Raw genomic sequence first — 16,084 nt, 5'->3', positions numbered from 1 at the left:
CTGTTTAAAAAAAAATAGTTTTAAAGTTTTCGAGACTTTGGGGAAAAAAATGTTGGTGTTTATTTTGCGCTAATTCCTTAGAATCCTTTTTTTCCTTTTTTACATTTAGTCAAGTTTTGACTAAATGTTTTAACATAGAGGGGGAATCGAGACGAGGGTCGTGGTGTGTGTGTGGGTGTGTGTGTGTGTGTGTGTCTGTCTGTCTGTCTGTCTGTCTGTCTGTCTGTGCGTGTGTGTGTGTAGAACGATTCAGACTAAACTACTGGACCGATCGTTATGAAATTTTACATGAGAGTTCCTGGGTATGATATCCCCAGACGTTTTTTTCATTTTTTCGATAAATGTCTTTGATGACGTCATATCCGGCTTTTTGTAAAAGTTGAGGCGGCACTGTCACACCCTCATTTTTTAATCAAATTGATTGAAATTTTTGTAAAGCAATCTTCGACGAAGGCTGGACTTCGGTATTGCATTTCAGCTTGGTGACTTAAAAATTAATTAATGACTTTGGTCATTAAAAATCTGAAAATTGCAACTAAAATTATTTTGTTATAAAACGATCCAAAACTACGTTTATCTTTGTCTTCATCATTTTCTGATTCCAAAAACATATAAATATGTTATATTCGGATTAAAAACAAGCTCTGAAAATTAAAAATATAAAAATTATGATTAAAATTAAATGTCCAAAATCGATTTAAAAACAATTTCATCTTATTTCTTGTCCGTTCCTGATTCCAAAAACATATAGATATGATATGTTTGGATTAAAAACACGTTCAGAAAGTTAAAAAGAATAGAGATATAGAAAAGCGTGCTATCCTCCTCAGCGCTACCGCGCTTTTCTGGATTGTTAATTTCACTGCTTTTGCCACGAGCGGTGGACAGATGATGGTACGAGTGTATGGTCTTGCGGAAAAAATGCAATGCGTTCAGTTTCATTCTGTGAGTTCGACTGAGCTTCACTAAATATTGTATTTTCGCCTTACGCGACTTGTTTCTTTTTAAGCTCTTCTTCTCCTTTGCTTTTTGTCTTTTTCTGTTTCCGTCATTGGTTAAAATGTACAGGTCTGTCGATGTTCAACTGTTTTACTTGTTGGAGAGGTATAATTAGGTACATATTTGACAATTAAAATCTGAACAGAGATTATTGAAGAATGTCATGGTTTAAGCTTATTGTCGCGTTTGTACATGTGCATTACTACATGTATTTCTCAGTTCATTTACATCGATTCCTGTATTGTAAAAGATTGTGCTCAAGTCTTAGCAACATCAGTATCGTCTGTAACTATGTTCATTTTTGCGGCGAGAGTGGGGGGAAGGTTGGATGGTTACTCCTGGGTTATTTGAAGCAGTTGTACATGATCATGTTTTGTTATTTTGTTGGAAAGTAGAGACAATATTTATAATTTCTTTAATTGGCCTCTGCTGCCATCGAGGGTATTACATCGCAGTTTTATCATTTAAGCCAAGTCTTAATTACGATCACCCCTAGACACATCTTTATGGCTAATAAGGCGATCATGATATACTAACTGAATAACCAACTACCGTACTTTCCGGGTTACAAGGCGCTACAGCGCATAAGGCGCACCCCCTTCTTTTTAAACAAAATTATAATCCAGTCACCCATTGGGCGCAGGGGGCCGATAGGGCGCACCAAAATTAAAAAAGTATACCGGTAACAAACGGTCGAAGAATGAAAATAAGCCGCACATCAAAGGAAGAATACAGAGTGGAAATATGTGTGCTCTGTGTGTGCGGCGAGATCAAAGGCAGGTCCATTGTGATAGCTGGGTTGCCTTGTTTAGACACTGACCTTCTTCCCAGGGGTCAATGACCCAGTTTTTGCTATGAGAGGTGGTTCCCCTGTCATAGATCTGAGAGAGGAAACACTTCCTGCACCGGGGTCAGTGACCGAGTTTAACCTATGGGGCGGTCTCTTTGATGTCTTGAGAGGAAACTTGGCCAGGGTAGTACCTAGTAGCTGAAACATGCATTATCACAAGTTGTTTGACTGGTACTCAGGCGGTCACTTTGCTTTTTTTCGTATTTCATACACGGATCAGGCGCTTCGTTATACAAGACGCAGGGGGTCAAACTCGAGGAAAAAAGTCGCGCCTTATGACCCGGAAAGTACGGTAACTCACTGTCTCGCCAGCCAAACCACACTACATCTAAACTATTATTCCGGTTACTATATATTTCTCTTCTCCATCAATCCAAGATAAACCTGGAATCTCCGACTTACTTCATCAAATTCACGTGGACAATACAAACCATCACTCTAATACGTTTCTCTTTCTCTCTCCCGTTATCAGACAATCCCAGATAGAACTGGAATCGCTCACCCACCTCATCGAATCCATGTGGACCAATCACAAGCCGCCAGTGTCGCCTAACAGCCTTGACCTTGATGAGATGTTCAATTTCCTTCGGGAGGAGAGAGAGGAGCAAAAAGCCGCAGGGCACGGAGAAGAAGAAGAAGAAGCAGAGAAGGTGCAGAAGGTTGGGAAAGAAGCTGGGAAAGCCCAGGCCTTGGACGCCATCAACCAGCAGTTTGAACAGCTGGACAGACTGTGGTCTGAGACTGAGAAGGTAAGGAAGGAGAGAGAGAGAGAGAGAAGGAGGGAAAGAGAGTGAGAGAGAGAGTTTTGGTTTGTTGGTTTGGCGGGTTGGAAAAATGTCAGGTGTTGCTTGGTTGACTTTTGGTTGGTTGGAAGGTTGGTTGATGTGCTGTGTGTGTGTGTGTGTTTTGTCTATTGCTATGGGGACATACATTTTAGTTTATTTAGTTCTGTATTTACATGTTGTGTTTTGGTGCGTGTGTGTGTGTGTGTGTGTGTGTTTTAGATAGGCTGTTTGGTAATCGTTTTGTACTTGTCATTCGCATTTCTGGTTGTCATTTGTATAGTGTTCGTGACGTTAGTAGTGTTTGTGTTTAATAATTGGCATCGTCTTCATCATCATCTTAAACATCACCATTACAGTCATCATAATTATATAGCCTTGGATCTCATGTTGTTATGATCTCATTTCTCACCCCTCTTCACACCCCTCCATCCTTCCTCTTGCCCCTGTTACGTTTCTAAAAGAAATGTGTGGCTTAACCCATCTTTTTATATTTAGTCAAGTTTTGACTAAATATTTTAACATCGAGGGGGAATCGAAACGAGGGTCGTGGTGTATGTGCGTATGTGTGTGCGTGCGTGCGTGTGTGTGTGTAGAGCGATTCAGACTAAACTACTGGACCGATCTTTATGAAATTTGACATGAGAGTTCCTGGGTATGAAATCCCCGAACGTTTTTTTCATTTTTTTGATAAATGTCTTTGATGACGTCATATCCGGCTTTTCGTGAAAGTTGAGGCGGCACTGTCACGCCCTCATTTTTCAACCAAATTGGTTCAAATTTTGGTCAAGTACTCTTCAACGAAGCCCGGGGTTCGGTATTGCATTTCAGCTTGGTGGCTTAAAAATTAATTAATGACTTTGGTCATTAAAAATCTGAAAATTGTAAAAAAAAATAAAAATTTATAAAACGATCCAAATTTACGTTTATCTTATTCTCCATCATTTGCTGATTCCAAAAACATATAAATATGTTATATTCGGATTAAAAACAAGCTCTGAAAATTAAATATATAAAAATTATTATCAACATTTTTTTTTCGAAATCAATTTAAAAACACTTTCATCTTATTCCTTGTCGGTTCCTGATTCCAAAAATATATAGATATGATATGTTTGGGTTTAAAACACGCTCAGAAAGTTAAAACAAAGAGAGGTACAGAAAAGCGTGCTATCCTTCTCAGCGCAACGAATACCCCGCTCTTCTTGTCAATTCCACGTGTTCTGTGAGTTTGACAGCTACTTGACTAAATATTGTATTTTCGCCTTACGCGACTTGTTCATTCCTGCCTCCATCTGCTTACACTTAGTTTCACGCACGCACAAAATCCTACTCCAACACCGAAGAGCATTTCTTCACACATGCAATAGTAACTGTTGTACCCAAAGCTTCCCTTTCCGTGAAAGCGAATGCTCGCAAGGTAAAACACACCTCAACCATTGATGAAAACAAGCTCCTCCGAAAACGGCGTATGGCTGCCTAAATGGCGGGGTAAAAAACGGTCATACACGTAAAATTCCACTCGTGCAAAAAAAAAACACGAGTGTACGTGGGAGTTTCAGCCCACGAACGCAGAAGAAGATGAAAACAAGCTGTGTCTATTGTCGTTCGTGAGAGTATGAGCAGAGGAGAGTGTACTTCGTCTATCAGTGAAAAATGCCTCATTATATGCCGTTCATCATGGGCATATGGGCGTATGTGTAACGGGCAAATAAACAGAATTGAGCAGGCGAAAGGGATCGCATTTGTTGCGACTAGGCTAATGAGAAAGGGAGCAAATGTGGCTGGAGGTGTTCTGACCTTACTTCATAACTCGGCAGAAGTCAGCGTCTTCAGAATGGAGAAGTTCATGCAGCAAAACGTGTATCTTAAATCCCCGAAGAAAATTACTTTACGATGAAATAGAATCACATTCGACGAAAGTGGCGAAACCTTGCAGAAGCTTTGAAATTTACATAGTTTTTGTAAACGCGATTTTATGGTTTCTCTGATTTTTTTTCTGAATCTTTCCCTTCCCGGCGGGTCCAGTGGAACAAGTCGGCGAGCACTCTCCCCCCACCTCCCCCCCAACCCCCACCCCCGAATAAAACATAGCCACAAGCAATGAAAACATAACACTTTTTCTGTTGGTTTCGCATGCAAAGATCAGACCTTGAACTTTGTTTGAATTATGAACTGAACTCTATACAGAAGAGTACGTTTTTCAGTTTCGTGACCGGGTCTTCCTCTGGTTACAGGGACATGGCTTTACATGTAGTATGAAAAGTTGATGACGGATGATCGTATTAGGAGGAGCAGGGTCATTTTTTTTTGACGAGGATGAGGATGATAAATCTTCTTCTGATCCATGGACAAGATCGGCTTGGAGGAGAACCGTTGGCCTCATGAAGTGGAAAATGTTAGAACACAAGTATTTGCATTCACAAAAAGGAATGCCGCAAAGTGGAGCTTTTTCGTAAGAGGGAAGAATAAGGTAAAATAATTCAAAAGGAAAAAAGAAGAGAAAGATCAGGAAGATCGTTTAGAATAAGCAACACAGAAGTTTAAGGGCCGCTTGTGTTCTTCTGTTATAACGTTGTAAATCCTTGGTTTAATTGTAACGAATTGCGAAATATTATTTGACGAAGCTGCCGTAATGCAAACAGGTTATATATTTTTCTTTCAAAATAGGACGGGCCAGCCAAGTGTTTTGATCTTTATTTCTCAGTCTTCTGTTGCAGTCAGAAAAGGGTTCTGATCTTCGCTGGAAAACGATGTCTCTGCAGTCATTAACTCAAAATTGTGAATGCCTCTGAAAATCGTAGCTGCTTTCTCCTGAAATAAGAACGCAGATTTGGTAGAATAACGGAACAGTTGTCACTGCAAGAATTCAAATTATCCGAGTCAGTCTAAAAGGTCGTCCGCTAAGAGGTAAGGCGGCAAGTGGTACAATGTGTAGAACCAGTGCACAATTACGAGTGCTGATAACCAGTTTTCTTCTGGAATATTTACCCCAAAGAAACACAAATTCCACCTTCTTCAAAGAACGTTCCAGCAAAACACTTTGATGATATCAGAAAATTAGTTCTTTTACGTTGTTGAAAGGACTGAATCTTACACTGCCATTTTATCTTTCCTAATATCTCTTAGTAACAACATTTTTTGGGGTGCGGAACATCTTCATCGTGTTTTGGCACAGTAAGCGTATGCCACGAACTTATTTCACTTCGCATTTTTATCTCAATCTCTCTCTGTGCGAATGTGTAAGTACTCTGCAAGTGACCTGAATCGTGGGAATGTTAAAGGGAATGGGTTTCTGCCGGAATAAACTTTGAATTCACTTTTCACCGATTGCTCCACATGTTTGCAGTCTTCTGCCAGAACTCTCGGCTTCTTTTGAGGCATGTGTATAATAGAATGATTCTCTCTTCTGCCCTAACTCCCATCCTCTTCCTCGAAGTAAAATGATCTTTTTTTTTTTTTAATACCAATATATGGTACCATAACTTTTGAGAATTTGTTGTGTGTATAATTCAGGAATATGGCATTTTTGATATTTTACTGGTTGAAATGTAAAGGTGTCAGAAAAAACAGGCATCTTGTAAAACCTTCTGAATAATGCTTTATCTAAACAAAATGTAGTGAAAATGTTTAGTAAAGCGTGTTTATTGTTTGCTTTGACTTGGTTTGATTGCTTGACCTTGCCGATTTGCCGAGTTCTGAATTTTGAACCTCGGATTCAGATACATTTTATTTGTTAAAAAATGACAACACAAAAAACACTGTTTGAAAGACGACTATTGCACAAGATAGAACCTTTAAAGAACTCACCAGGAGCTACCACACACCCTGTAGATCACCGGCGTTTTTATCACCGCGCCTTGAGCGAGAAAGAGAGAGGGAAGGGGTGCGGGTGAGGTTGGGATAAGCCAGGTCTGTCTTTATTGTAAATCTCGTGACGAAAGCTTCATCATCCAAGCGGGGGAGAGACAGACTGGCATCTAAATCACATGCCGTAAGTCATGTGCGAATTTCTCACTCGGAAAATCAAAGCTACTGCATCTAAGAAAACAGCCGCATGTATTACTATCCGCTTTTTGTACACAGATAATTATGGTTTCACTGTGCAAAGACACATGGAAGTTTGTATGAAACCTTGGAGAGAGAGAACATGAGAAGAAATAGGGTCGGATTGTTTTTATAGGGAGATATCCTGGAAATAGAGGATGAGAGTGATGAATCATTCTTTAAAAAAAGAAAAAGGTCGAGAGCACACAAATGGCAAGAACAGAGCCAGGAGGGAAGACAAACACGCACGCACGCACATAAATACATATGCACGCTAGCATCACCTTGTCGGTATGTACCAGGAAAACTCGTCACACAGCCGCAGGATTAAAAAAACAAAAGGAGAAGGAACGAAAATTGCATCATCCCTCCTTCCTTTCCACCCCACTCCTTGTTTCAACTTCAAACGCACACTGGTAGTCCCCAATTCGACCTATCCAAATGTAGAAGGTAACGGCTCATTTCCAGTGCCATCATCACCGCACCTCCCGACAACACCCTCCTCCCCGCATCCTCCACAGGCTCAGTGAAAATCTCACACCTTGGATATACAGGTAGATATATAGATTACAGGTAACCTCCTGCACTGTATATACCTCCTGCCCAAACAAATCTTGTTTACAACCGCCTTCGACCTCTGGCCTGATAAGCGTGTGAGATCGACTCGTAGTTTTGCTGGTTACATTCGTGAAAACTTGAAGAGATTTTTCACCTTGACCAGTGCAGTGAGGCTCCTTTTGGTGATTCATGATAACTTTGAAGAGAAGCAACACATATTGAACGCAAATATGAGCTCGCCTCTTCTTTTTACTGATGTTCCCAGAGACCGTATTGAACACAGTCTTCGGTGTTCCTGGCAATCACCCAGTTCTCTAAAACCAGTGCTGTGACCATCATTCAGTTGCTTCATAACAATTTTGTGGAGAGGCCTCTCAAATTGAGTGCAGATCTGCGCTTGCATCGTTGTGTTAGTGTTCCTGAGACTCGGACAGTTTCTATTCACCATGATTGTTGCTGCACTCAGCGACAGCACAGGCGAAGCCATATCTTCTCCGCTTCGAAGATGGAATCTCTTTTCAAACATACGTACTCGCAGTGGCAGCGCTACTAACACCGTCGGCCATGTTGCTCTTGAAGGCCGTGTTACACTCATGACGTCACTGGCACCGGGGGTGTCTCTCGCAGAATGGACAGGTGCGCGGAATCGGTTTTTATTCAATAAAAAATCAGCCACGCAAAATTTTACAAAATGGTCTTCGGAACATTTACCAGATTGCTATTACACATGTTTTCGGCGAATAAAAATTTTGCACTTTAGTAGGCCTTTAAAACCAGTGCTGTGATCGTACTTAATTGCTTCTTAGCAACGTTTTGAAAAAGTGACTCAAACTGAGTGCAAACCTGAGCTCGCTTGTTCTCTTTGCTAGTGTTCTTGACACTCGGATGGTTATTTTTCATTTTGAAAACCAGTACAGTGAACTTCTCATGTCACTTGATAGTAAGTTTGTGGAAAAGCAATACACATTGAGTACAAATCTGAGCTCTGTATGTACAAAGGTGTCTTTTGCTTGCTTATCAGCAGGAGTTTAGTCATTCACTATCATTTCATTGTGCGCATTTTGGCAGCTTATTTGCCTCTTGAATAAGTCTCGTTTTTTTCCTGGAGAGTTTTCACTACACGGCTAGAGAGTAATCAAGTGTTAGTGCTGAGGTGAGTGTTGTTTGAACTTGTTTCCCTTTGAAAGAAAGATGGAAATATAGAAAAAGAGTTGGCTTAATCCGTTCTGTTCAATACATTTCTGCTTAGATTATTGGAAAAATGCCTATTTATACCTATCCAGTCATTGAGTTTAATACCTTTATAACATTGTTATGTTAGCAAACTGCGAATGTCTTTAAATCTTGCTAGTGTTGCAAACTACACATCGTTTCCTCTATTCATGGCTGTTTTTGTGATCACAATTAAAGCTATAGGCACAAGGTTACATTTATTCGTCCGTCTTATTTGTGAACTGCGAATGTCTCATCTCGACAATATTTGTTATTTTTAACGGTATTTATCTCTCTTCCCGCCTTCTTCCTTCCTCTGACCTATTTCATTTTTGTTGTTGATGTTGTTCAAAGGGGAAATCGGATTATCGCTATACTTGAAACAAAGGACGACTTTAGAAGACATTCCTTCACTGGCTGTCTTCAAGTTAATGTCCTTTTGATATTTCCTGTTTCGATTCTTTTGCAACAAATCAAGTCCTGCAATAATTCCCGGAAGGCTTATTCAATCAGGAAAAACACAAAAGAAACCTTTCAGAATTCACAAAAATAGCAAACTGGATTAAATCAGGTTTGAACATACACCCACACACACACAACACACTCTCTCTCTCTCTCTCTCTCTCTCTCTCTCTCTCTCTCTCTCTCTCTCTCTTTCTCTTTCTCTCTCTCTCACACACACACACACACACACCACAACACAACACAACACAACACAACACAACACAGACGCGCGCGCGCTGCAAGCCACATTCGCCTTCAAAAACATAGCGCAATGTTGACTGAAAGGGCGTGATTGGATCCGGACGAGTTCAAAACAGAATCGATTACGCGAATAGCCAGCAGAAAGGGGAAGTAAAAATTGACAAATTGCGGGTGAAATTGAAGCAAAAGATCGCTACAATCAGTCTTGGCCGCAGGTGCTGTAAAATGCCACTGTTTAGAGAGAGAGAAAGAATTAAAGACATTAAAGATTGGCATGATGAGAAGTTTAGGAGTTCAGTTCTGCACAGATCTTGTTGCGAAAACCCAGTGGAAGTGACGCCACTAATGCTGAAAGAACAGCGACTGTTTGAGATGGGATCGTGAACCCCACACCGCGGGGCCAACTCGGTTTATTGCCGTTGATTTATTTTCCGAAATCTTCTGATAATGACGAGTAAAATACCGGTAATTTCCGGTTAACGTGAATACCGGTTCCTTGTTGTTTTAGCTGGTGTAGAACAGTTGTGTTACCCTTCACATTTTATTCTACTGTTCATACATCTCAAAAGACAACGGAACTTACATTTTGAAGGGGGATTTTGCCCCAAGAAGAAGAATCCTGAGAAATTGCCTGTAAACCTGCATTGTTCGTTTTCTACACTAGAAAAATAGCAACAAATAGCAGTTAGCCTTTATCTTGAACATTCTGTGTTGGGAGAATAAAAAAGAAATCGAGATTGAGAACGCGAGAGGGTTATGTGCAGATTGAATTGCCACTGCTTGATTGATTATTTGTATTTTAGGTTATTAAGAACCATTGCATACACGCTTTGGAATACAATTAGTTGACGTAGACCCCTTAGTTCAGCAAAATGTCAGTACTTTTTGAGCAAGAAGCAACACCTTTAACGGTTTTTAACTACTCAAATAAGGTAGTGGTATGTTTAATTAATTTAGGAACCCTGAACACAAGAAGTGCAGCGATCCTGCAGAAGCGCTCTAACGTCAGATAAGCAGCGTGTCCGAGCCTATCTTGATCTCATTTTGGTCAGGTAGCATCATTTAGAGAGAGAGAGAGAGTGTGTGTGTGTGTGTGTGTGTGTGTGTGTGTGTGTGTGTGTGTGTGTGTGTGTGTGTTAGTGAGTGTGTGTGTGTGTGTGTGTTTGTGTGTGTGTGTGTGTGTGTGTGTATAGAAGTACGCTCACTTGAAGTACCGCCAACCCCTTCCCAACCCACAAGACATACCTTGTTGTTGTTTGTTTCGACGTGACTGTCTTGTGTTGTTATTTACTTGATTTTAAATTTTCAATTTGTGCTTTGAAGGTATTTAGTATTTCTGGACATTTTCTCGCGAGTGCGGTAGATTTAACTTACAAATAAAAACTTTCCAGTAGTTTTCGTTCAACATGACGGTATTCGGTGCTTTTTGAAGAAAAACAACAATCATTACATTTTGCAGTAGCAGCTGCGTGTCTCTCTCGACAAACCAAAAATAAATAGCAAGAGTCGCTTCGTGCATGTGCGTGCGTGTATGTGTGTGTGTGTGTGTGCAAGCATTCGTTCGTGCGTGTTTTTTTAGTTTTTTTTCTCTTTTTCTCTTTTTCTCGTGCCATCTCATCAAATTTCTGCATGGCGTTAATTTTTATGCGAATCAGCAAACTGCCAAACACGCAGATCTTTCAGCCGGCATGCATGAACTATCTGCTGTTGTGTTTTTGTTTAATTCACGTGAGATTCTTTTGTTTTCGTGACGCGGTGAATCTTCTTCATTTTGAATGCCGAAAATACTCGGAAATGTTACAGTTCGCTTTTCCACATGCTATGCCCAAGCCGGTGGAGCCGTCGGAGAATTGGTGCGGGCGACTTGATTGACCGTTAATAAAACGCAGATGATTGAAGTCTCAGTGGTACCATCACATATATATCTATAGACACACCGACTGTCCCTTCTCAAGAACGCACGATAACGTAGTATTCTCCGATGGTAATTGTGCATCCCTTCCGCGCGTCAGTGGTTTGGTTTAGTGTCCCCGAGTGGGTGATGATTAATAGTTTATGGACCAATCAGCGGGGCCCGGCTGTCCTCGTGACTAAATCCAATCATTGGGATCGGCACCTTCGCGCCCGTGTTCACTTCGTGACGGACAAATTGTATGATTGAGTATAGGTAGGTAAAAAGGCACCAGTCAAAAAGAAACCCCGATGGTTTTGATGGAAAGGGTCGATTTGATTTAACCGATGGTCACCGCAGGATATGTGTTCTAATAGTAGTCACTCACTCACGCGGACCAGCTAGAGTGCTTATTCTCAACGTGACTGTCAAAATGATATGAGTAGGGAGGTTATTATGTTGTACCGATCAAAAACGAATCATCACTATTGATGGAATTCCTTGATTTGTATTCGCAGAGGTTGAAAGTCCTGGTAATGACAATGAAGTCATCGAGACAAGTGAGCCATTCTCTTCAGGTAGGCTTAAAATCATGACGAGTAGGAAGGTTATAATGTATGATCAGCAAATACGAAACCGTATACACATAAAGGGGGGGAGGGGGGGGGTGTATACGAAGAAACGTTTTAGAAAACTTTTAAAGATTTTAGCTACAGTCACTGGATGACAACCGAGATAGGATTGTGGAAATAAATCGATGTATGTAACACATATCTTTCGCAAGACTTTGGCGTGAAGCTAGACAAAAATGCTTTCCGTAGTTTTCACCATTTTGCCATCTCAGTTTAAAACTCAAATCGTTATTTCTGTGATTGTAATTTCTCGTACATTTCCTTCTCAACTAAACTTGGTCGTTTGGCGTCATTCGCCAGAATTCAGTATTTTTCACACGAGACGCAGAAGACAAAATTGACTTTTGTTCGCATTTAAACCAACCCAAAAGAGAACTTAAGCAATTTCTGGCGTTCACGTATTGCAGGAGTAAGGAAACGTGCTTCGCACTCAATTCGTTTGGAGACCTTACTCCATTAACACACCGCGACCTGGCTGTGAACCTGGCTTTTGCCCTCCATTTTCACGGCCGCCAATTCCCATGAGAGACACTCTTTGGCTTGTCTCTTCAGCTATATGCTATCGCAGCAAGAGCACCAGCAGGGATGCACATTAACCGGAATAGCCATACAAGTTTAGTTATGCAATTTCTGAAGTTTGGCAGTCCTTGTCCTTGAATATTATTTTCTCATAAATTTACCATTCTCGTTGTTTCTTTTTTTTTCTCTCTAGAGTTTGCCTGTGATGCAGAATATTTTTCCCATTCAGTCCCTTGTTTCACATTTCAATACTTAATTTTTTTTTTTTAAACAGCTCTTTTGAAATGACGGCAAAGATGATGATTTTGAGAAAAAAAAATCGGCGTTTCCGCGACTGCCCACGCCAAACACTCGTATTTTCAGGGCGTACATATCTATGGGACCCGTTTTGCCCTGTTTGTCAATTTGGGAGAGTAGGTTTCACGCAGACAGACGCGATATATTACAGCATCTCATTGGTTTTTATTGACTCACATGCGAAGCAAAAGTGAGTCTATGTACTCACCCGAGTCGTCCGTCCGTCCGTCCGTCCGTCCCGGCGTCCGTCCGTCCGTCCGGAAAACTTTAACGTTGGATATTTCTTGGACACTATTAAGTCTATCAACACCTGATGTGGCCTGATGGTGTATGGTTACAAGATCTCAAAAAACATGTGCGGCAACTTGACCTCACTTCAAGTTCAAGGTCACAGGGGCCGTAATTGTTGTCTTAAAAACGACCATTTTTCACATTTTCGCATTTTTTTCTGAAGTTATCGAGAATGGCAACCTTAGCTATGTATGCTATACAGGGCAATGTAAGCCCTATCTTTGGACACCAGTTTGGTTGACCTTGCTTCAAGGTCAAGGTCGCAAGGGTCCTTTAAAGTTGGATTGTATACATATTTTGAAGTGACCTTGACCCTGAACTATCGAAGATAACTGTTTCAAACTTAAAAATTATGTGGGGCACATGTTATGCTTTCATCATGAGACACATTTGGTCACATATGATCACGGTCAAGGTCACTTTGACCCTTATGAAATGTGACCAAAATAAGGTAGTGAACCACTAAAAGTGACCATATCTCATGGTAGAAAGAGCCAATAAGCACCATTGTACTTCCTATGTCTTGAATTAACAGCTTTGTGTTGCATGACCTTGGATGACCTTGACCTTGGGTCAAGGTCACATGTATTTTGGTAGGAAAAATGTGTAAAGCAGTTCTTAGTGTATGATGTCATTGCTAGGTTTAGTTATTTGACCTTGACCCTGAAGGTCAAGGTCATGTAAAGGTCAAGGTCAAGCATGTGAGTCGTATGGGCTTTGCCCTTCTTGTTTCACTTAAATTGAACATCATACCCACACGAAAAAGACCTTTCAGTTTCCATTCCCTAATGGAGCTGGGGAAGAAAATACTGTCCTTACCGTGTAAACCCCCTTACGAATCACCATAGTCATCAATTTGTTTACGGGACATCCTTTTATATGGAACCATACCAAAATTAACAGCTTGGCTGTGTGTTTGTCTATAAAGTAGGATTCTTTTCTGATTGTGCTATTTCACACACATTTTTCTGATTGTGCAATTTCACACAAATCTCAACTTCGAAATTAATTCTAGCAGAAAATTCAAATTCCCACTCTGAACAGAAAGCAGCCCGGCTGTAGAAGATTGGCATTTGGCCAAGGAGAATCTTATGTTAAAGTCTAGACAGACCTATCACAATTTACAAGATGGTTAAAGAGAGGAAGAAAGCTGGTATCTTTGAATTGCTAAACCAAAGTCAGTTTATATGAGTAGCCATAATGGTACAAAAATCAATATAATTTTAACGACTTTAATTTCAAATCCATTTCCAAGACAATGGTAACAAGGAACACACAAACGGCGAAAATAGTGTATCTGTCTGCAAGATATTTCTCAGTTTGCGACTACAGTGACATACATAGAGAATACTTCATGGTTTGCTGTGTTGTACCAGATGTACACGAGTTGCGTTTTTGAATATTGAACTGCGAGCGAAAGCGAGATTTTTAATATTTAAAAAAGTAACGAGTGTAAATCGGGTACGACACAGCAAGCCATGTAGTATTCTGTTTATCCTACATACTGTACTTTCGTGTATTTCACTCAAAACGTCCCGCAGTCGAGGCGTTTAAATTAAAGACGCTTCTTTTAGAACCTCGATCTCTTCCAAAGCCTCGTGCAATCTTTCACGTCAAAGCAAAGAAACGTCACTTTAGAAAGTGTAGCGTGATGTGTTAGTTCTAATGACGTACGTCTCGGTGACTTTGGCGTTATAAGTAGTGGAAAAGCAGATTCCTGCCAGACTAGTTTGACACCACTTCATTTACCTGAAAAACACACGTGTGGTTCGAACGATATTTTTTCTCATGAGTGGTCTCTTTCACGTATGTAGGATAAAAACTGCTACCACAGAAACCTCACGGCTTTACTTTTACATTTGTTCAATATTATGAGATCGAACACAGACGTTTCAAGCGATTCCTGAAGATAGCCGGTTGAAATGGGGCTCATTTTTTTTTAAGACAGCCCAGATAACGGCCCAATTCTCTGGAGATTTAGCCAAGGAAATGAAAATGTCATCGTGGATATGATCGGATAAAGCGATTTCTGTGGTTGCTCGCTTTCTTAAGATTGTATGGGTGCATTGCGGTTACCAGTCTATTGGTGATCGTTTTGCATCCAGTGATAAGGGGGAAAGCTTACCATGGACAGATAGATAAGACGTTATTTGCAGATGATGTTAAGTTTTGGTCGCTGTTTTCATCGCTTTTTCCGTTTGCGTTTTTAGTTTTGCCTTTTGTTTCCTTCTTCAGCAGGGCTGCTTCCATTTCAGTAGTCACTTAAAAGAGCGAAAGACCTATAGCTGGGATAGCAACGATTTGTAGTCAATCAAAGAAAACCCTGTAAAACCTGCTACTAAGTGACGTTATTACACCGTTGGACATCGTGGAAAACTCGTGGACTGTTTAGCACGCATAGCAAGGACTATCATGGGTAGTACGGATGTACTGTTTTATGGTTTCAGTCCTCACACCGTAGCCTAAAACAGATTGTAGTGTTGAAACAAATTGTTTCTCTGTTACGCCGCGCTTTTTGCTGTGTAGGCCTCTTCGTCTATCACAGCCAGTGTAGTGCCTTTCTTCGAAAAGCTAGTCAATTGTAATATTGCTATTTTATATGTTACGTAGATTTCCATTGGTCAGTTGGGCAAAACTGAGCTCATTGTAAAAGTGATATCGACGACATTTCCGTCGATATCATTTTTGATATCGACGACCTCTTTATTGCTTCCCAACTTCAAAAACAAAGACACCTAAATTTAAAAACAAAAAAATATATATATGAAAATGTAATCATTCTAGAATTTAGTTGAGCAAGTGACTAATTACTTTTTGAAAGAAAAGACATCTGGAAATACTGGAAAGTACAAGAAAAGAGTGAACAAAAAGAAATAATAATCAGAGAGAGGGATATGGAACAGCCAAAACTGAGACAAATACTTTTGTAATTTCTTTACAGTGAATAAAAAATGTCCAGAGAAATAGCAATATATTTAAAATTGACAGACTGTGTGATGATATCTTCTGCTATTGGTCTGTTGAGACAGTGATATCAAAATCGAAACCGGAGGTCGAGATTTTGATATCACTGTCGAAACAGACCATAGCAGAAGATATCACAACACAGTCCGTCAATATTGGGTATTGTTTGCAGTCTAGCTAACTGCCCGTCGATCTTGTAAAACTCAATGTTTGGTATTTTAAACAAAAACGTACGTTCTGTAGTGGAAGCAAAGTGTGCGCTCTGTAAAAGGATTGTTATTACGGTCTGTTCCTTTCCGATGAAAAATATGACTGACTGATGCGCTGCAGCACAATG

At 40.3% G+C, this 16,084-nt stretch overlaps 1 protein-coding gene across 1 annotated transcript in view; it reads left to right on the top strand.

Annotated features, from left to right (window-relative positions):
- LOC138952819 (myosin-I heavy chain-like) overlaps positions 1–16,084 on the top strand; it is a 181,102-nt gene that overhangs the window by 113,981 nt on the left and 51,037 nt on the right. Inside the window, exon 20 of the mRNA XM_070324555.1 lies at positions 2,322–2,598. Within this exon, the coding sequence (XP_070180656.1) occupies positions 2,322–2,598 (277 nt within the window). The remainder of the gene's footprint in view (positions 1–2,321; positions 2,599–16,084) is intronic.

This window comes from Littorina saxatilis, linkage group LG17 (genome assembly GCF_037325665.1).
Source record: "Littorina saxatilis isolate snail1 linkage group LG17, US_GU_Lsax_2.0, whole genome shotgun sequence".
In the NCBI taxonomy this organism is placed as follows: Eukaryota; Metazoa; Mollusca; class Gastropoda; order Littorinimorpha; family Littorinidae; genus Littorina; species Littorina saxatilis.
This window is presented reverse-complemented; position numbering and strand designations above follow the sequence as displayed.